The sequence below is a fragment of the Microcaecilia unicolor genome, chromosome 5 (genome assembly GCF_901765095.1).
Source record: "Microcaecilia unicolor chromosome 5, aMicUni1.1, whole genome shotgun sequence".
Classification (NCBI taxonomy): Eukaryota; Metazoa; Chordata; class Amphibia; order Gymnophiona; family Siphonopidae; genus Microcaecilia; species Microcaecilia unicolor.
This window is the reverse complement of record NC_044035.1, coordinates 190,097,497-190,120,926: the sequence shown is the minus strand read 5'-3', so window position 1 is coordinate 190,120,926 and position 23,430 is coordinate 190,097,497. Positions and strand designations below refer to the sequence as shown.

Sequence of the window (23,430 nt, the reverse complement as noted above, 5' to 3'; positions counted from 1 at the left end):
TAACACAATTTAGTATGTACCAACCACCCATAATTAAGAGTGATAGAAGACAAGGCTACGTATATGAGAAATACAGCTTCTTATTTCTTTTTCAAATACAGATACAATTAATAATTTCTCATGGGAGAACGGCTCTGCTATACAAAGGTATTATCTGACTCTGCTATACAAAGGTATTATCTGAACCCGTCTCTCCAAAGTAATGATCTGGATCAGCTGTTTGTATATTCTTAAGTTAGGTGATCACGTGATGCCTTAGAGGAAGCAGCAGCACGCTGTGATTCCTCCTGGACCCCCTCCCGGCTTTCCGCCCTAAATTGATGGGAATGAGTCCGATAAACGAGGGAACACCTCGCGCAGGAAGCGGTTAGTGTATGGAGTCCTTTTTGGTCCAAACGGAGGCGGGAATGCCAAGTAAACCAGCGAAAAAAGAGTCAGCGAAGATCCGTGGACAACTGGAAACAAAGATGGCGCAGAGCCCGGGCGCAGAGACTCCAGTGTTCAGCGATCTCCAAATGTAGCAAATCACCAAGGCGGTAAAAGGGGCCACAGAGCCGCAGTTTGCCCAGCTATCCATGCAAATGGCGACTATAGAAAAAGGGCTCGACGATGTTAGGCGGCGCACGGGAGACCTCAAAAATCGGGTCGGAGAAGCAGAGGAGCGGGAACGCGCCACAGAGTCATCAGTGCGGGCCCTGGAAAAAATAGTCAAGGAACAAGGAGAACTGATCGACGAGCTGGAAAATCGCTTGAGACGAGCCAACATCCACATTGTGAGATTCCCCGAATCCGTTACGGATCAAGCTCTTAGCACAGTGTTGGAACGGTGGCTTACCACAGAATTGGCACTAACAGATAGTGTGGGGAAACTCTGCCTGGAGCGTGCACATCGACTGGGCCGCAAGCAAGAAAATGAGACTCGGCCCAGAGTGATAATTGCAAAGGTCCACAACTTTATCCATAAAGCAGAGATAATAAGAGACAATGGTGCAGGGAGGAGGGATTTAGATTTGTTAGGAACTGGGCAACATTTTGGGAAGGGGGAGCCTATTCCGAAAGGATGGGCTCCACCTTAACCAGGGTGGGACCAGGCTGCTGGCACCGGCATTTAAAAAGGAGATAGAGCAGCTTTTAAACTAGAAACGGGGGGAAGGCCGACAGTCGCTCAAAAGCACATGGTTCAGGATAAGGAATGTTTCAAAGATATCACCAAAACAGGGAAGATAGGGTATCCCAGGGCTGAGCCCGACTCTGAACCTTGAGTCTGACCGTTCAAATGACTTCTCTATTGCTGCTTCAGCAGTGTGGTCGATGAGTTGAGACTGAAAAGAATGAGTAAATTTTTTCCAATGTTCCAAAAAATGTCACGCATGAAGAAACACTTCCAAAAGAATGAACTCCGCAAAGGTTCAGAGAATGATTTGCACAAGGCACAAATAAAGACTTGGGATTAATTTCTTTGATTTTTGCCTGAACACCACCATGAATACCAGCCATAGTTGCAGAGTTGTCACATCCTTGACCACGGCAGAGGTTTATGTCCCACTCATCACTATCCAGTTGTTTCAAGATCTATTCTGTGAGTTCAGCAGCAGTCTTCCCAGAAATAGGAAAGAAGCCCAAGAACGATTCCTTTATTTCAACTTTATCATCTTCAATATGGACATATCTGATCACTTCACACATTTGATCAGTGTGTGAAACATCAGGAGTGCTATCAAAAAGAATTCCAAAGTAGTTTGCTTTTTTAGTATCTGCCACTATTTTTTCTTTGACATAATTTCCCAGAAGATGAATGAATTCATTTTGAATTTTGGGAGATAAGTATGAAGTCACTCTCCTTTCAGAAAAAACAGTATGATTGAGTTTTACAGAATGTTCCTTCAAAATTGGGTCATAATTTGAGAGTAATTCTATCAACTCCAAAAAATTTCCTTTGTTTGCTGATGACCTATCCTCTCTGTGTCCACGGAAAGGAAGGTTTTGTTTCACCAAAAACATGATTACATCCAAAAGACGATATAAAATATCTCTCCAGTTTTTTCTCTCTTTATTCATTTCCACTTGATGGATTTTATCAATAGTTTTTTGGAGTTGCAGTCCCATTGCCAAGGTCTTCCATTTTTCTAAGCAGGAGAGATGTTGTTCAGATAGCTCATGTTCAGGAACATTAGGATTTATCTTCCACCAGTTTTTAAAGCCAGTTATAAAAACTGATGTTCCAGCTTTTGTCTCATTATCTGCAAACAGTCTGCAGCAAAAACAAAACAAACAATTTTTTGATTTTGAATAAGCCATCCAAGTTCTCAATACTTTTTCACCCTTTGGTAAAGATTTATAAAACCATGAAGTTGTTAAGTGTCGACTGCCTCCTTTGCTCTTTTTTCCTTCTCGTTGAACTGCAGAGAAAGGTCCATCTTTATTCTGAAGAGGTTCACTTCCCCTTTTAACCAGATTAACTCTCAAGTCATCTGGAACCGGGATTGGCCAAGAAGCGATATCAGAATAAAGTAAAATATCATTTGTTGCCATTTCTTCAAACTCTTGTTGGTCTTTACTACTAGTGTCTCTTTCTTCTCCATTGCTATCAATTCCTTTCTCTTCCTCATTATCAGTGCTTATAGATGATGATGATTCATTGTCATCTTTCAGCCCTGTGTCATCTGAATCATCTTGTGTTGTTTCTAGTATAGGTGCTTTGGATGAGCAACCTTCTTCCAAATTTTCATTACCTATATGCGATGTTGAAGGCATTATATATTTCAACATAGATCCAGACATTGCTTCAATCGCCTCCTCTTTTGCTTTTTTTATTTTTCTTTGTTGTGCTCCACTGAGTCGATGTTGTTTCCTGTTGGTATCCCACCTCGAATTTCTTTTTTAAAAATTCAGAATAAATATGAACCAGTTGGTGGAATGATTTCTAACCATCAGGCAGCGTATACCCCCTCTCTCTCTCTTGCCCCTTTCCATCCAGCATCTGCTTCCTTTCTCTGCCCCTTTCTATCCAGTATCTGGGCTGCCCTTTCTTCTCTCATTTCCAGTGCCGTCCGCCCCTCTGTCTGTCCCCTCCATTCATCATCATCATGCCCTCTTTCTCTCCCATCCAGAGTAGTGTTCTTGCCCCCCCCCCATCCTTCCTTTTCACATTTTATGACCCCCCCCCCCCCTACCGGCTGCAGCTTGCTGCTCTTGTCAAACTAGCAGCAGCAGAAAATGCAATGAAAATTTTGTTTTAAGTCAATTTAAATAAATAAATATTAGATTGCGCCACGGGGCCTAATTACCTGGCTGCTGGCTGGAATGGAAGTGATCCAGAAGGCGCTAGGTCGTGGCTGCAATGAAGTTTGGTGGAAGAAGAAACTGTTTTCAGCTCATGGCAGAGAACTTATATTGCATGATTAAACATTGTCATCACTGAGAGTATCAGAAACAATCACTTTGCAAATGAACCATGTTTTTTTAGGTTTCAGCTGCAGGTAGATGCATTGATTTTTGCAGGGAAGAGGGGGCAAAGAGGGTTGAGAAAATAAATTGATCTAGAAAAAAGTGCTCAAGATAGGAAATCTAGAGCAAGAAAATAACCAATTCTTTGGTCTAAGCCTTGCAAAATCCATTATGCAGAAAATGGAAATTTGCATTTATATAGCACTATCCATTACAGGACTGCAGAGAACACTGCAACGGTGCAGCCATTGCTAGGGGCGGAAAAGGAACCATTTTACCAACTGGCATATTGCTGAACAGGACCTTTAATTGCACAAACGAGTGTGATCAGGAATCAGGATAATAAGTCTGTACCATATTAGAATTTTTTTTAAAATATATCAGTACACGGAGACGGAGTACAACTTTAATTACCTAAGATTTCAACAATAATTGTTAATTAGTGGTGATCTGAGTGACAGTATAAAATTCTGTTGACCCTTGGCCTTGCCTAATATGACCCGACCCATAATAACAGTAAAAACGATTAGACCACCACCACACCCCAAAACTCCCAAAAGATCATAGAAGATCTATGGGCACAGTGGGTGCTGTGGGTGCTTGAGCACCCCAATCTTGAAAAAATTCCTTATATGTTTCCAGGGAAGGGTTATTTTCATTGGGCCTAGCACCCCCAATAATTTTGAAAAGTTGGCTCCTATGCAAAAGATCATGAGAAAAGGGATACCTGATAGGAGCTGACTCTGTGGGCACAGTGGGTGCTTGGGTGCTTGAGCACCCCAATATTGAAAAAACTCCTTATATGTTTCCAGGGAAGGGTTATTTTCATTGGGCCTAGCACCCCCAATAATTTTGAAAAGTTGGCTCCCATGCAAAAGATCATGAGAAAAGGGATACCTGATGGAAAAACAAAACTGAAAATAAAACTCACTCAATGTTATTCAGACTGCTGCGCTGCTGTGCTGTGCAACTCTGCGACGCCGACGTGCGACAGAGAGAGGAGTCAGGAGTCGGAGCCAAAAAAACACACCCTGACCGAGGAGACGTTACTGCTCTGCAGCAGGAAGCCCGCAACAAGTCAAGGTGCTCTGGCGCGCAGGGTGCCGCAGGGGGGGAGGAAGGCGTCATGACGTCAAGTAGGATGGGCGGGACTTGAGTCGGATTGTCTCGGAGACTGCTGGAGAGGGAGGGAGAGAGGAGCCAACAACAATGTTACGTGACTGAGCCGCAGAGAAGTGTGTAAGGCGCGTGTGCGCCGGTGCAGCGTTAGGGGAAGTCCATTGTCCAAGCAAGGAGCAGGCAGCGGAGCAGAAGAAGAAGGTAGGAATCGGATAACACGCCGGACAGAACACCCCCCCATTGGTTGCACCCGGGGCGGTCCGCCCCCACCGCCCCCCCCCCCCTCGGTACGCCACTGCAGGGGAAAGGATGGGGCGATTTCTTGCTGCACATGGAATACATCGTGAAGTTTATGTGATAATTGGAGATGAATAGCTTCAATAATTCGGATCCTGGCACCAGTTAGGCTGCACAGCAACATGCAGCCATTCAGAAGCCTTCCTGCCTGCTTTTTTAACATTCTTGCTGCTATGCTTGCGGAATCAGGCCTAGAACCTGGAATCCCACGTGCACATTCATTAGGACCTCATCGGGGGCAATAGATCTCTATAGGAAGCTCAAGACCAGGTAACAAAAATGTTTTAATTTGTGTAATACCAGGTTTAAACAAAAATGTTGTGTATTTAATGTTGGTGGGTTTCTGGGTGGGGGTGTGCTCTGTAGTGCCAAGGACGTTAAAAAAATGTTCATATATAAAACTTTTTTTTTTAAACTTTGGGCACTGCAGAGACCACCCCCTACCGAGAAACCCATCAACATTAAATATAAATGTTGGTGGGTTTTATATTTAATGCTGGTGTGCATCAGGGTGGGGGGGGAGAGATTGGGAAGGGTAGGGGAGATGGCTACAGGGATGACGTGATGGGGGGAAGGGTAGGGCTGATGCTGGGCTACAGGGATGGATGGGGGTAGGGAAGGGCAGTGCTGATGCCAGGCTACAGAGAGGGATGGGGGTAGGGAAGGGCAAGGCTGATACTGAGCTACAGGCCAATTTCAAAATTTTGGTCTTCTATGCTCAATTGATGAGGGTTAATCTGTGTTCTGCATGTGACCCAGGTGAGAGATTCTGCTTTCATATGGTTTGTATGGGATCTGTATCAGTCTGACTTGTCTGTTTTGTTTCAATGGAACACATTGCTGTTGTGTATATTCACTGCTGCCTTTTTAAAGGTGCTGTTATTGGTATTTGTGTGTTCATAACTGGTGGTGTTAAGGTTTGCAACATAGGTTCCAAGTATGTATGTGGTTTATGTTGATGCAGGACAACTGCTGGGCAGACTGTTTATTAAAAATCTGTCATCAAGTGCACTCTAAGGCATTATCTAAGAGTGTCCCAAGAAACACTACTCACACTGATATACATAGTGCCAACCCATATTAGCTCTGGGCCCACCCAAAATGTTAGGTCTGGCTATGCCACTGAGACAGGCATCATGTTACATCCAGAAGATTTCCACTTAGAGCATCTCATAGTTTCCAGCAAGTTAAATAGTCCATATAATAAACCTTCTACTCAGTGTGCTGCTGCGGCTAGGAAAGCGAATAGAATGTTGGGTATTATTAGGAAAGGTATGGAGAACAGATGTAAGGATGTTATAATGCCGTTGTATCGCTCCATGGTGGGACCGCACCTTGAGTATTGTGTTCAATTCTGGTCGCCGCATCTCAAGAAAGATATAGTAGAACTGGAAAAGGTGCAGCAAAGGGCGACAAAAATGATAGCGTGGATGGGACGACTTCCCTATGAAGAAAGACTAAGGAAGCTAGAGCTTTTCAGCTTGGAGAAGAGACGGCTGAGGGGAGACATGATAGAGGTATATAAAATAATGAGTGGCGTGCAACAGGTGGATGTGAAGCGTCTGTTCACGCTTTCCAAAAATACTAGGACTAGGGGGCATGCGATGAAACTACAGTGTAGTAAATTTAAAACAAATAGGAGAAAAAAAGTTTTCTTCACCCAACGCATAATTAAACTCTGGAATTCGTTGCCGGAGAACGTAGGGAAGGCGGTTAGCTTGGCAGAGTTTAAAAAGGTGTTGGACGGTTTCATAAAGGACAAGTCCATAGACCGCTACTAAATGGACTTAGAAAAATCCAGTTCAAGGTATATGTAGGATATTAAAAATCAATGGCCATTCTAGTCTGACCAAAAAAATGATGTCAGAAGTCATATACATGTGTCTGTACAAACATTTTTACTCAAATTCAGTTTACACATGCATATTTTCAGCTCTCATTACAAATAGACTTTCTCATATGTTAAAAAGTTCTGTAACTTTGTACCTAAAATTTCTAAAAGTGAATGAGAGAATGCTTATAAGTTCTGCACAATTGTATTCCATAAAATTCAAGACATAATTTTTAATCTTTATCATCAGGCTATCACAAACAAACTTCTTAAAAGCATTTGTTATGGATCATGGTGGTATACCTTGTTAAAGAGAAAAACAAATTAGGGAAAAATAAAAATTACATCAGCATCCAATTATCAACAGTGTGGAAATTTAGGGAAAATAAAGTTCTGTATTTGTAGTAAGAAAACTAATTCATAGCTTGCATAACAAAGAAAATTAGGGCATTAAGTAATCAGTTAGGAGCACAGTTTCTCCATTTATACTAAACAAAGGATACAGAAAATGGAAGAAAAGAGTTTAACATTCCAGATGTTTGTAAAGAGTATCTAAATATATATATACTAGCTCTACCCGGCCACACGTTGCTGTGGCTCAGTCTGGTTAAATGGAAAAGAAAGAAAAGAGGAAGCGCATGTTTCTAATATGTTTAATTTCACAATGCTTGTGGGTATACAATATTTTTTGTTGTTCCATTGTGTGTGCAGAGATAGAGATTGTCTGGTTTGCCGACTGTAGAACATGCAACATATAATTGTCCATGTGAGAAGCATTCCGTGTGTAGATGTAAACGGGTGAATTCTAAAAATTGGACCTGAGCTTTGTTGATGGTGATTGCAAACGCCAATCGAATTGGGAATTGCAATCTGTTAAATTGAAATGGCATATCTGTTGGAATCCTAGGAATGCGAGGAATGAGGACATGTTCACCTTTGAAAGGTCCTGTCAAGATTGTTGCTTGTACGACATTGCTCATTAATTTTTTTACTGCAAGCCACGTGCGGTTGCAAAGGTTTGGCTGGTTGATATTTCGCAACATGATAATTGGCACACCGATTTTCAGTTGCAGTACGTGCGGTGGCATCCCTGGCAGATCGAGTGAATTGAAAAAGTCTGTTGGATAATTGAGGACTTGTATATGAGTGGCTCGCTTTGAATGTTAGACTGAATAATATTGTTCAGTTCGTAGACGTCTTTGCTCTTGACCGCAAGAATAGCTCGTTCACTCAGCGAATCGTGATTCTTATAATTGGTTTGAATATTGAGAAATACTTTTTCAACTGATTGTTCTTTTGAGGTCACTAAATTGCAGAAGTTATGAGGCAATGGAATTCGTCCTGAGGTCAGATCAACCGGCACCCTTCTGTTCCCAATGTTCATCAATTGATGTGAGAATATCTGAGCTGATTGATCGTTTTGCAGCTGGACATGCATATTTGTAGTTAAGTTTAATGTCTTTACGTGTTGCCACAAAGTAGAGTATTTTAGGCAAGCATTTATTTCGTCCGCTGGTGTCGATCGAGGAACTACAGGTAATGTTTGCCTGAAATCTCCTGCATGCAATATTAATGTGTTCCCAAATAGTCTGATGTTTCCATGCATATCTTACAATGATCGATCAAGAGCCTCGAGCGATATTTTTCGCTGTGCTGTTTCCTCGGCACGTATTTGAGCCATTCTTTGTCTGTTTCACTCGTTCGCTGATGCCCGTTCTTCCTCAGTTTGATTTGCAATTGTAGGTATATAAAAACATGCGCGTATTCGAATGCAACATTGTGTTGAAATTTCAAAGCAATCGGTGAAGAACTTTCGGAGATTTAAGCCACTCTCAGCCTGTCGCGTTGATTCTGTTGAGAATGAAGCAGATCTGAAGCTGCAGAATGCGATCGCCATGCTCACAACCGTGCATCATCAAGTCTGGCTGCACATCGCTCTGCTGCTTCTTCCGCACGTATTTGAGCCATTCTTTGTCTGTTTCGCTCGTTCGGTGATGGCCGTTCTTCCTCAGTTTGATTTGCAATTACTCGTCGCACTGCTTCCGCTCCGTGAGTACGACAGCTGTGACATCTATATAATAGTAGGTATATAAAAACATGCACTTATTCGAATGCAACATTGTGTCCAAATTTGAAAGCAATCGGTGAAGAACTTTCGGAGATTTAAGATTTTGAACAAACGAACATTTACATTTTTATTTATGTAGATTATCTTGAAACACTCCTCTTGTTGCTGAAACAATATGGTGAAAGAGAAGGCCATTCAAGCAAACTGGGGCAAATTGGCAGTTGCCTAGAAAGGTTATGTCTTTGTTCAAAACATTTTCTTTCAAGGTACACAAAATATCGGATTAAGAAGATCTAAACATTCATCTAAATTAACTTTTCCTGTGGGACAGTTTCTCTAGAATCTCAGTTAGCTGAAATAAAGTAACACAGATATTAATGAACTAAAACACATTAAGTAAAACAGGATACAAATGTTACCTTGCATTATTAGCAAAACAAAAGTTTCAGCAGGACTGTTGTAAATCCTGTGTTGATGAATCTCACTTGCAAAGTATAGCTGATTGCTCAGGGATATAAGAATGTAAACATATAGGAACAATAAAGCATGTAGAAATAGCAGAAAAACACAGGCAGGAACCTAAGAAAATGAGACCCTAATTCTGTACTGAATGAACATTACACTTTAGCTGTAACCATAACTAATGCATTCGAAATGTTGATAAGAGACAGAATATAAGTAGTTAACAGGACTAGGTCTCCTATTTACAATGCTTTGCTACCATCCCCCCTTCTGTCTGGTTTTTTCCTGGGAAAGGCAAGACAGAGATGTTTGAGCTTGTAAAACATCAGTGCCATCAATCAGACCAGGGGGAATTTCAGTTACTTCTTTAGCTAACTCATCAGCCATATGATTACCATCAATTTCAAATAAAAACAATGGCTGTACATACATTTTCCTATACCGTTCTTATAACGCTGCAATCTGTGACTATGTACAATGTCAATAAGTATTTCATCCGCAGTGGAATGTATGTAAGGGGAACTTAAAGACATACTAACAAAGGAAAGACAAAGAATTAAAAGGTTGTAAATTAGATCATGCCATTGAAATGCAGTACTGGGCATATCCTTTAAATATACATGGAGTTATTCACAAGTATGCATGATAAATATTTTTTTCTATAATGCAAAGGTAGTGCCAGGCCAGCAGTTAATTGCTTCTGGCTAAGAACAAAAGGTAACTTAATCCTTATCAGTAGTGCTGGAATGCCGCTGTAAGTAGTTTGTTCAGCTGGCCTTGCTGGCCCTGACTGAAAAAAACCTGTTTATCATTTAAATGGAGACCAAGCTATTTACACGGGAACATTGCTAAGTAAACATAACAAACAGAAACACTGATAATATACTTAAACCAAGTCATTCATGCCAGACAAAGGGAACAATTCATGTATGCTCTCAGATGATCAAAAGAAAGATGCTGCTTACAACTAAAATTAAATATATCCCTAGTGACAGTGCTTTAGAGTCATGAAATCAAACATTCAAAAAAAAAAAACCAAGGATATAGAGAAGTTTCCTGTGGCCTCCTCCAGCAATCCTGTGCTCCTTTTTGTTTTTTATAAAGCACTGTAGCTTTAGCAATCCAAGCAACTGTAACCATCTGGAAATAAGAAAACTGTTTGCAACATATAGACAAAACAGGAAAAAAAATAATGTAGGCATGAGCATGTCAGGAAATCTAATAGCTAATGTAAAACCTACCTAGCTATGAAACATACAACAGAGAATTCAGAAGAATTAATGGCAGTAAAAAGTACAAATCCTAATGAGGTAGACAAAGGTGCATCCTTGGCTGATCTTTACAAGATTCACATAGATCAGGCAAGAAATAGCACATAAACGTTTGCAAGTCTTATGAAGAAATTTGGAAATTAAAGATTGTATTGTATTGTAAATATAAATCACATTCCTCCTCTACGGTGTGAATCAGGCCCTGAAACACAAGGCAGTGGGAAAGAATGGTATTCCACATAATGTAAAAGAAAAACAAATTTAGTGTAATTTAAATATAAAATGCAATTAAATCAGCCGTAATAGGGACAGCTGAATAATCCCATAAGACTTGAGTGAGAAAAAATCATAACGGAAACAAGGGCACTGTCCCAGAGGAAGTTCAATACAGGACATAACTGATGAGCAAAACGAATGTGCACAGCTCAAAGAAGATAGCAAAAAGCAATACAAGAAAACAGTTTATTTCAAAGAAAAAGTCTCTGTACAGCAAAGTTCAGGAATCTCTTATAATGCTAAAAGTTAGTGCTCTCAAACAAAGTAAAGTTTCTGTCACATAACTAAAAACAAGGCAATTAACAAAAGAACATAGCTAAATATACAGGCAGCTGATATCTCCTGGAAAGAAAACACAAACTGGACTTCACTCATGCCCACACATACTTATGAAGGATAGCAAAAGAAAGAAATGATCGCTGCTTTCAATCCAGACAACCTTTGCCGGGAATCAAGGAAAAGAATGTTTAAAAAGATATGACTTTCATATCCCCAGATCAACTGCCAAAAAATAAACGTTTTAGTACGCACAACAGCTCTCTTTTATCAAGTAACACAGACTGTTTGCAACTAAAAAAAAATATCCCTCTTTTCTCTACTAAGTGACGTCACAAGAAACTTCTCTGTACAATAAACTCTCCAGCACTGTTTCTCACTTTATTCCAAAGTTCAAACAGTAATAAAGGCTGTAACAAGCTATTAGCCCTCTCACAAATATCCAAGGCTCTCAAAAAAAGGTAGACTTTAGCAGTTTATGGCATTTTACATTGTACAATTTAATATCCTGAGCCATTAAGGAAAGAACAGTACATACACAAATTACAGATACTGACTTTTTATCATGCACCCTCTTTGTGGGTTTCATTATATTTAATTAATTTTCATAAAATAGTCGGATTAAAGGATCCCGTAGGGGGCCAACAAAGGTCGGGCTCTGACGTTTATAATTTATAATTCTCAATGTTAGTATTAAAAGAAATTTCTTAACTTGCCATTCTTAACATACTACACTTAAAATTTTACATGCAAGTTAACTTACCATTCTTCATCCAAATTATCAGTGTCCCAATCCTGCAATGGATGGGCACGATCCCGAATGGCGTATCCAGTGATCTGCAGCTGAGCCTGGATTCAATCTGAGTCTTCTGTTTACTAGAATCGTCTGCTCCGGTGTCCCAGAGACAGACATTATTATTATTATTATTATTATTATTTATTGCACTTGTATCCCACATTTTCCCACCTATTTGCAGGCTCAATGTGGCTTACAACGACCTATTATGGCATCGCCATTTCAGGGTAGAAAATACAGTTGGTGTTACAAAAAGATTAAGGATGACAAAAAAGAGCTAGGCAAACAGTTATAGAAGGAAGACTCTCCGAATAAGGGTGGACTGGTGTAGTGATATGGTTAAGCTATGGGTTCTTAAGGTAGACTTTGTCGAAGAGAGAGGTTTTCAGAGCTTTGCGAAAATTAGATATTTCGTTAATTGTTTTCAAGTTAGTTGGTAGAGCATTCCACAGTTGTGTGCTCATGTAGGAAAAGCTGGTAGCATGTGTTAGGTTGTATTTTAGTCATTTACAGCTGGGGAAGTGTAGATTAAGAAATGTGCGGGCCACTCTGTTAGCATTTCTGGGAGGTAGGTCCACAAGGTCTAGCATGTAGGTTGGGGCATCTCCGTAAATGATTTTATGAACAATCGTGCAGATCTTGGACGCGATACATTCTTTAAGTGGCAGCCAGTGTAGTTTCTCTCTTAAGGGTTTTGCACTTTCATATTTTGTTTTTCCAAATATGAGTCTGGCTGCGGTATTCTGGGCTGTTTGAAGTTTCTTGATAGTTTGTTCTTTACAGCCAACATAGAGTGCGTTGCAGTAATCCAGGTGACTTAGTACCATAGACTGTACCAGGTTGCGAAAAATATTTCTTGGGAAGAAAGGTTTTACTCTTTTGAGTTTCCACATGGAATAGAACATCTTCTTAGTTGTATTCTTCACGTGGTTTTCGAGTGTGAGATTTTGATCAATGGTGACTCCAAGGATTTTCAGAGTGTTTGAGACGGGAAGAGAAACGTTTGGTGTGGTTATGGCGGTGAACTTGCTTGTATTATGTTGTGAGGTGAGCATAAGACATTGTGTTTTTTCTGCATTAAGTTTTAGTTGAAATGCGTCCGCCTAGGAGTGCATGATTCGGAAGCTTTGGTTGATATCATTGGTGATTTCCTTTAGATCGTGTTTGAACGGGATGTAGATCGTGACACCGTCTGCATATATGTATGGATTGAGGTTTTGATTGGATAGTAGCTTGGCTAAGGGTATCATCATTAGGTTGAAGAGGGTTGGTGAGAGGGGGGATCCTTGGGGGACTCCACATTCAGGTGTCCATGGAGCTGATATCGCCTCTTTGCCCCTATCATGTAAATTTTATTGCCATTTTGATCATTTTAAATGTTGTACCCTCATGCAATATATTCTTATATGTTTATATAATGGTTTACCATACTATATACTTTTATAAAAAGTTTTTCAATATATTTTTTTTTATTGTCTCGGTCACTGATATATAGTATTTTACATAGAATACATTTCTTTTTTTTTTTTTTTTTTTTTTATTCATATTCAAATATACATTTACATAATATAAATGCAGGAAAATATTAGTAAATTAAACATATCAAGTAAATAATTTTAAATGGAAAAAGACTTCAAATTTTGTTCACTATTTAAATTCAAAATACAAGGAAAAAAAAACAAGAAGGAAATCAGAAAACATCTGTTATCAAAAATGAGGAAATAGAGCACACTACCGATCAGCGGTTTCAGCTATCTATGGGAGCAACTGAAGTTGTTTCGACCTTGCCTCTTTCTTTAACAGTAATAAATTGCAACAGTTTTGCGGGATCAAAAAATACAAAGTGTACAGAGTTTAAGGAAATTAAACATCTACATGAGAATTTCATGAAAAAGTGGCTCCTAAAGCCAAAATTTGCGATCTTAAAGCTATAAATTATTTTCTTCTTCTCTTAGTAGACCTACTCAAATCAGGAAACACCTGTATCTTAGAACCGCAAAATTGTTGTGCAATATGTCTAAAATATAGCTTCAGTATATTATTCCTATCGGTCTCGAAGGCGAAGGTAACCAACAAAGTTGTACGCTCAGTAGTAACATCCAATGAAGATTCCAACATGGCAGTCAAATTTTGATCTAATTTTGGAGATACATTGGAATTTTTAACACCAGTAACATAATACGCTTTCACAACAGGAGGAACTAAGTCTGACGAAAGCCCTAAGACTTCCAAAAAGTATCTTCGCAACATCTCTGTTGGAGGAATCATTGGAGACCTCAGAAAATTCAAGAATCTTAAGTTATTTTCCTTAGTAAGTTCTCAAGATATTCAACTTTGTTGCACATCTTATCCTTATCAACGAAAACAGTTGCAATAGTACTTTGAAGTTTTTTAGTTTCAAAATCATGTGACTCACTTGTCTTCTCTAGTTTTTCCACCTTCTTCGACAAAGAAGAATGCTGTTGTTTGACTTCGGCTATTTCCACTTTGAAAGCATTAGAAGATTGAAGCAGGGTCGAATTTAACACCTGAATCGAGTCCCATAGCGTCTCCATTGTAACAACGGCCGGTCTTTTCTGTCCGCCAGACTCTCCGCCGGAGTCGCCAGAATGGGGGATGGTGAGAAAACCGCCTCACTTAAACTCCCTCGCGCTGACAAATTTTCTGGGGTAGAAAACCCAGCAGGGCCTCCTATGATTTCCAGGCCTTCCGTCTGGAATTCTCGTGCTGGGTTTACTCTTTCGCCGGGTCTGGGTGGCGCCGTTTGTGGAGGCGGGCTCAAGGACGCCATCTCCAAGCTAAAGTCTCCCTGCTGAACTGGAGACCCAACCAAGATCGGAACGTGTGTTCTTTGCAGCTGTGCGCAAAACGTCTCCAGCGTTGTCTGATGAAGAGCGGGAGCACCTCCAGGGCTAGAGGAGGCCTTCGCCCCGGTCTTCCCCTTTAGCTTCCCCATTTCTGGGGATAGAAAAGGCCACTCTGCGTTATTCAACGGAGGGATAAGAGCGCTCACGCTGCACCTTCCCTCATGGACGCCATCTTGAATCACATAGAATACATTTCTATATGTTTTATTACATATGTGTTATATTATATTTTATTATATTATATATGTGTTATATTTTATTTTGTTTTTAGACCCCTGAGGAAGGCCTTTTTGGCCGAAACACAGACCGTGTAGGGTCTTAATAAAGCTTTCTGGTGCTCTTACCATCTGTGGTTTCAGTCTGGTATTTCTGGATTTCTTCCGCTTGTTTTGTTGGATTTGTTTTTTGCCGGAGATTTGGACTCTCTTTATTGTTCTAAGCAATGGGGTAAGACAATAGTGAATACTAATAGGTTATCGATCTCAAGATAAAAGAGAATAGTCTGAAAATCCTGTTACAGTAGTACCTCGTGTCAATCTGACTAGAGTGAAAGCTCCCAGCCACATCAGTAGGCTGTTGGTGGGCATGCAGGAGAGAGGGTACACATCTGGTGATTATATCACAAGATAAATGGGTTTTGAGTCCAAATCCAACGAGGGCTTCTTGGGATTTTCAAAATAAATATTCTGGTGCAACCAAAATTACTGTACCATGACACCTGAGCGAGGGAGGCCCGTAAAAGTCATGAAAAGCCAGTCATATCACTCTTTGCAGCCCACCAGTGTGATATAGCATATAGATAGAAACAGGCGAATCCCCCAAACTTGGAACATGGAGGGGAAGATTAGGAACTGTTGGCACCTAAGTACTTACTAAGCTGGAAAAGCTTTCCCATTTGTGCTACATTAGTAATGTCACTTATACTGTGAGGTCTTGTATCCTGATGTTCATGGAAAATACCTTCTATAGGTAAGTAATTTAGTTTTCTCTATGTTAACTTCAGGGCAAAATGTGAGAATGCTCTCAATAGTTAACAGTAGTTTTGCAATTACCACAGTGTAACTAACTACAAAATCTTAGCAAAGCTTAGTAAACAAGGCCCAACATCTATTATTACTCTAAGACTTTATTCATTTTTGATTATTGAATGACCTTTCCTCACACATGAATATTATTACACTTTTTATTGTATATAACGTTTATACGTTGACTCACCCAGTCCTCTGTCAAAATAATATATGATATTTTCTTCCTTTAGCCTTATAGAGAAGTCTTTGAATTTTTCATAGAGGACTTCAAAACCTACAAGCCCTTGCTATCTGCTGTAAAGAACGAGTATGAAATTACTTTGGGTAAGACCTTTCATTCCATTAGCAAAATTCTGAGCAACAAGTCTGGTATTTTGTTAATGAAGCTTATCAAACAAATAATGAAGTACCAGTATGCCCAAATCACTAAGCCCTTTTACAAAGTGCTGTAGTAGTGCCCGCCCCCAGTACGTGCCATTTCTGGCACTTAAAATATATTTTTAAATTTTTAGTGCTGGGGACTTACCCAGCGGTAATCGGGCAGCCCAGTTACTGCCAGGTTAGCACAGGAGCCCTTACCTCCTCCTAAATAGGAGGCAGTAAGGGCTTTCCCTGGAAATGGCTGCACAGAAAGTGTTACACTTACCACACTGCCGTTTCCATTTTTTAAGGTCCTTTTACCCACTGCAGTAAAAGGGGGCCTTGGCGCACAGCAAATCCACATGCCAATGCTACCACAGCTTTGTAAAAGGGGCCCTAAAGTAATTAAGCAAAACAAGAATGTGAGAACTGCTCAACCTTATAATTGTTAAAGTAATAAGTAATTGTTAAAGACAGAATTATGGAAAAATAAACAAGTATTCTCATAATGTTCCTTTGTATTTATCTGAAAGAAACTACTGGTAGATAAGGGACAAAAGAAATGAAGGAATGCAAAATTAGAAGAAAATGCAAATTTCATAAAATAGATTATATGGAGTGTGATTTGAAAGATCTTCAAGCTGTTTGCTCAAGGGTCAAAACCCTGTTGAAAATTGCCCCCTAGACCCCAATGGGTGATAGTGTGGTTATTTTTACAGACACCCAAAAAATGTGGAATCAGTGGATGGGATTTGATATATCACCTTTCTGTGGTTACAATCAAAGTGGTTTACTTACTATATACAGGTATTTATTTTGTACCTGGCACAATGGAAGGTTAAGTGACTTGCCCAGAATCACAGGGAGCTGCAGTGGGAAATCAAACCCAGTTCCCCAGGTTCTCAGACCATTGCACTAACCGTTAGGCTGCTCCTCCACAGTGGTGTAGCCACAGGTGGGCCTGGGTGAGCCAGGTCCCACCCACTTATGGCTCAGGCCCACCCAACAGTAGCACACTTTTAGCGGTAGCTGGTGGGATCCCAAGCTCCGCTAGCTGAAGACTCCCCACTGATGGTAATAAAAACGCTACTCTCCATGATACCGGCACCTGTGCATGCTCAGTTTTCAGCACATGCCTGCTGCAGACTGCCAAGGTGGAAAGAAGCATTTTCCCACCAGCTGAGATTTTGTTTTGGTGGTGGGGAGGGGGAGAACACTTGATGCCCACCCACGTCTTGCCTAGGCCCACCCAAAATCTGTTGTCTGGCTACGCCCCTGTTCTCCATTCCAGAGGTTGAAGTAAAGTCAACATGGAGCTGTCATTTGAAAGCCTGTGTAGAATTTTCTTGGGTACAACTGCAAGTCCTTTGGACACTTAGGGGGGAAGTTATCAATGTGGGCTACCGTTAACTCGGGTTATTAGTAACTAAGTCTCATTGCATAAAATTGGACCTGTGCTAAAATAGCACATTAGCAATAAAATAATCCATCTTAACAAGCAAAGTTATCCATGTGGGCTGCTGTTAAGGCAGGTTATTTTACCACGTTGTGCTATTTTAGCACAGGGTCTCATTGCTAAAATAGCACAAGTTGTGGTAAAACAACACGACTTAATGGTAGCCCACATTCATAACTTCCCCCTTAAGACAGGTTACTTTACCACTAACTCATGCTATTTTAGCACAGGTCCTATTTTATGCAAAGAGACCTATATTCAAAGGACTTATGCTCCTAACTTTGAGAGTTATGCTCATAACTTGACCTCTGAAATTTTACTAGAGCTGAGTGCATACATTTTACTCATAAGTTCACTAAACTCTTAAATTTAGGAGAATGAAAAGTGGATGGTAACAGAGGCGGAGTAAGGTGGAGAAAAGAAGTTAGGTGCTTAGCAATGATTTTCAGCACCAGGCTTATAAATCCAGGCAAACAAATCCTAAATTTATGAGCATGACTGTTAAACTCCTCAATTAAAAATAAAATTTCAGCTGAAAAGTTATGTTCCTAAATTTGACTGAAAATAGAGCACAAATTTAGGAGCTCAGCATTTTCTAAATATTGGGTCCCTAGTTACCAATAATTCAGGTTGACAGTAAAATAATTCATCTTAACAGTAGCCCATATTGATAACTACCCTCACCCCAGTTACTAATAATTCAGGTTACAATAAATACTCCATCCTAAAGGTAGCCTATGTTGATGGGAAGTTATCAATGTGGGCTACCATTAAGATGGGTTATTTTACCACAACTTGTGTTGTTGTAGCAAAGGTGCCATTTTATGCAATTTATTTATTCAAAGCTTGATAAACCACTGTAGCTAACAGACAGATTCCAGCGGTTTACAAATAAAAACCAAAAGCATAAGAAAAGAAATACAATAAACGATAGGAAAGAGAATATGCACACAGGAGAATTACATAAATTAAAATAGTGTCCACAATGAGACCTTGTGGCAGTGTGGCTTGTGACTGGCTGCAGGACCTCATAGAAATGTGGCACGCATACAGATTATAGGTAAAAGTCAAAAGTACTTTATTTATGTACACCAAAAAGGCTGTAGTCAGCTCTGCTACTTCACAGGCTTAGAGTATCTCTCTCTCTCTCTCTCTCTCTCTCTCTCAATGTAGTCCCAGTCAGTACTCTTCATGGGGCTGCCCTTCTAGACACACATCAAGTTCATAAACTTTAGGAATAATCTGCAAGGTTCCCGCCCTAGGGACACTTAGGCTCAGGCTACGGCTTTTCCCTGGCACATCCCTCAGTGCCTTTCTCACTGTAGCCTTCCTCTCTCTGTATCATTGCTAGAAGGTCTTCTCTTAGGGCTGCTTCCTAGAAACTTCTTAACTTGGGCTACTGTCCCTACTGCAGGAAGCCGGCAAAAGAATTGGTTGGACCGCTAGATGACCGAGGAGTAAAAGGGGCGATCAGGGAGATTAAATGAATTCTTTGCTTCGGTCTTCACTGAGGAAGATTTGGGTGAGATACCGGTGTCAGAAATGGTATTCGAAGCTGACGAATCGGAGAAACTTAATGAATTCTCTGTAAACCTGGAGGATGTAATGGGGCAGTTCTACAAACTGAAGAGTAGCAAATCTCCTGGACTGGATGGTATTCATACCAGAGTACTGATAGAACTGAAAAATGAACTTGCGGAGTTATTGTGAGTAATATGTAATTTATCCTTAAAATCGAGCATGGTACTGGAAGATTGGAGGGTGGCCAATGTAACGCCGATTTTTAAAAAAGGTTCCAGAGGAGATCCGGGAAATTATAGACCGGTGAGTCTAACATCGGTGCCAGGTAAAATGGCAGAGACTATTATAAAGAACAAAATTACAGAGCATATTCAAAAGCATGGATTAATGAGACAAAGTCAACATGGAATTAGTGAAGGGAAATCTTGCCTCACCAATCTATTACATTTCTTTGAATGGTTGAACAAACATGTGGATAAAGGTGAGCCGGTTGATATTGTGTATCTTGATTTTCAGATGGCATTTGACAAAGTACCTCATGAAAGACTGCAGAGGAAATTGGAGAGTCATGGGATAGGAGGTAGTGTTCTATTGTGGATTAAAAACTGGTTAAAAGATAGAAAACAGAGAGTAGGGTTAAATGGTCAGTATTCTCAATGGAGAAGTGTAGTTAGTGGGGTTCACCAGGGCTCTGTGCTTGGACCACTGCTTTTTAATATATTTATAAATGACTTAGAGATGGGAGTAACTAGTGAGGTAATTAAATTTGCTGATGACACAAAGTTATTCAAAGTCGTTAAATCACGGGAGGATTGTGAAAAATTACAAGAGGACCTTACGAGACTAGGAGACTGGGCGTCTAAATGGCAGATGACGTTTAATGTGAGCAAGTGCAAAGTGATGCATTTGGGAAAGAGGAACGTCATGCAAGGTTCCATGTTAGGAGTCACAGGCCAAGAAAGGGATCTAGGTGTCGTCATTGATGATACGTTGAAACCTTCTGCTCAGTGTGCTGCTGCGGCTAAGAAAGCAAATAGAATGTTAGGTATTATTAGAAAGGAATAGAAAACAAAAATGAGGATGTTATAATGCCTTTGTATCGCACCATGGTGCGACCGCACCTCGAATATTGTGTTCAATTCTGGTCGCCGTATCTCAAAAAAGATATAGTGGAATTAGAAGAGGTGCAGAGAAGGGCGACGAAAATAATAAAGGGGATGGGACGACTTCCCTATGAGGAAAGGCTAAAGCGGCTAGGGCTCTTCAGCTTGGAGAAAAGGCGACTGAGGGGGGAGATATGATAGAGGTCTATAAAATAATGAGTGGAGTGGAATGGGTAGATGTGAAGCGTCTGTTTACGCTTTCCAAAAATACTAGAACTAGGGGGCATGAGATGAAGCTACAATATAGTAAATTTAAAACAAATCGGAGAAAATGTTTCTTCACTCAACATGTAATTAAACTCTGGAATTCGTTGCCAGAGAATGTGGTAAAGGCGGGTAGCTTTGCAGAGTTTAAAAAGGTTTGGACGGCTTCCTAAAGAAAAAGTCCATAGACCATTATTAAATGGACTTGGGGAAAATCCACTGTTTCTGGGATAAGCAGTATAGAATGTTTTGTACATTTTTGAGATCTTGCCAGGTATTTGTGACCTGGATTGGCCACTGTTGGAAACAGGATGCTGGACTTGATGGACCTTTGGTCTTTCCCAGTATGGCAATACTTATGCCTTGGAGAATTCTTGCCTTGGGGCCTCCCTGATTTGTTCTATCTCAGGGCATTTAACCACCTCCTTGCCAGAGCCTCACCCTCTGACTCTGCAGGTGTAACACCACCTTCCCTAATGTGGCTCACTCTCTCAGTCTCAGTGAGGGAATGATCTTATAGGAATGCGGTCATGTTCCACCCACTCCCTCGCATACCCTCCCCCTCAGCTCAGCCTTCCCAGTTTGAGCGCTTGCCACTACCTGGGCCATCCCAATTAAGGGCTGAGGGCTACCATCCACTAGGGCACACTGCACTCCTCCTGACGCCCAGAGTACTATAATTACTATTTACTACTACTATTTCTATAGCGCTACAAGGCGTACGCAGCGCTGCACTCTAATCTGTCCTCTGGCCAAAATCATACTTCCACCCCGGACAGGCAATACTCTCATCAACATAACATAGACAGGGGACAGTAAACATAGCAACCATAGGGCCATCTCACACCAATGGCCACAAATCAGCTGGATGTTAGGCACATGAACACCACTTCTTGCCATTTGTATCTGAGCTTGATCATTCCTCATCCATTTTGGCATCGTATCTTCAGACGAACATCGCTCTAGGTCTCTCTGGTTCCTACCAAGGGGCCCTCTTAGACCACACCATCTTTTCCTGAGGTGTCCTTGTCTTTGAATGTTCCACTTATCCTGAATCCACTTCTTCTCTTTATATATTTTCTGTTCTGCTATGTGACATGGTATCAGTTTAATTGTCAGGATTATTGAAATATATATAGCATAATTATTGATTATGCTGAATCAGATATACCAATATAAGAATACAACTTTAAAAACGTATTGAAAGTGCAGCAATGAAACCGGCTTCCACGTCAAGCCTCTCTTCCCCCTCCCTTTGGGAACATTTAACAGAGACAAAAGGTACTGGGATACAGTTTCCTTCTCCTCCCACCTAACAAGGAACATGACTAGGTGGATACTTGAAGGCTCATCAAGGCTTCTGTAGAAATTAAACACAACTGCAGACAGAAAGTCTGGAGAAGCCATTGAAGACAAAGACTTCAGAGGAAAACCATAAACAAGGCATTTGCTTGTCAAACCATTTGCTAGTTACCTCAGATGTGTATATCTGCCCCCTCCCATCAGCTATCAGACATGAAGACGCCAGGACATATGCAGAAAGGAAAGACTTATAATGTGATCATGTGAACAGACTACATTAACCATAATGCCTTGCAAATTATCCAGTGCAAACCAGGAAGCAAATGCACACAGGACATGCACTCATATTTCCCTTCAAACAGACTGTATAAAAAGCCTGTAAAAGCCCAGCTCACGCGCTCTTGGGACCTGCTTCTTCGTGGGATCTGCTGCTCTGGGGACCTACAGCTCTACCCTTCTCTCCTGTAACCATGTGCTCATCACTCAGCTTTGTAATAAGGACTTGTAAGTAACTAATAATTCATATTTACCTTACTTAAGCACAGATTCTCTGTAAGACTCTTATCTCTCGCTGCAACATTAATTGCTAAAATTGTAACTTAGTAAACCCTTTTGAAACTAAATATATGGTCTGTTCTTTCTTAAACCTGGTAATGCAGGTTAATGTAATCCAATAAATATACTTAATTCCTTTCATTCAGTGTAATCTTGAATCTTGTTGCTTTAATCGGCAACTGGTGGAGAATTATTCAATATATATCTTATAAAGATTAGCTAGTGCTCAAGCAATTCCCCCAAGTATAAATCATTTCATGTTACAACAGGTCATCCTTACTCAATTCACCATCCAAAGTCGCTACTGAAGCACCCAGTTCAGGCAAAGGACCCTATGGTCCCACATTATCTTCTCCATGGAGTTGAAGCGCTACCAGGGAATCTGGCTGCATAGTCAGTGTGCTGCTTCTAAATTTGTTATCCTCTTCTTCCTTGCTTATTGTGGCACCCTCTTCTGGGCTACTCAAAACTGGTCGGGAGCCTTCAAACTCCACAGGGAAGGAAATACTGTCACAGTTTTTCCTGAGTTTGCCAACAGCTCTACCTCCTCTAACTAAACCCTGGTCACCAGGTTCAAGGTGAAATTCCAGTATGAAACTTGGGTTTCCCATATTCTCAGAACTTCACTTTCATATCTTTCAGCTGCTTTTCAGTGGCTTCCTCCTTGGGCTGTAGCAAATCACTTAACACATCCACATTCCTGGGCGAAGCTAATCATGTTAGCCTGTGTATAAACCCTACACTACTGTGCTAAGGCCCCAAGCTCTGGAGATAAGTGGATTAGAAACATGATGGCAGATAAATGCCAAATGGCCCATCCAGTCTACCCATCATCAGTAACTCCTAAGTCTTCCTTTTCCTAAGCGATCCCATGTACTTATCCCATGCCTTTTAAAATTTTGACACAGTCCTCGACTCCACAATCGCCACCGGGAGGCCATTCCATGCTTCCACCACCCTTTCTGTGAAATAATACTTTCTCTGAGGACAAGCAGGCTGCTTGTTCTCACACTTGGCTTTCTTTTCGCTGCGGCCATCTTTTAGGCCGTGCGGCCGGGTTTTGTTTTCCCTTTTTGTGCCATTTTAATTGGCACAATCGAGTCCTTTAATTTTGCAGCTGCCGTTTTTCCG

The 23,430-nt window shown here is 40.7% G+C and overlaps 1 protein-coding gene across 1 annotated transcript in view; it reads left to right on the top strand.

Moving 5' to 3' along the window:
* Window positions 1-23,430, top strand: part of TSNAXIP1 (translin associated factor X interacting protein 1) — a 1,164,230-nt gene that overhangs the window by 199,231 nt on the left and 941,569 nt on the right. Inside the window, exon 5 of the mRNA XM_030203665.1 lies at window positions 15,969-16,062. Within this exon, the coding sequence (XP_030059525.1) occupies window positions 15,969-16,062 (94 nt within the window). The remainder of the gene's footprint in view (window positions 1-15,968; window positions 16,063-23,430) is intronic.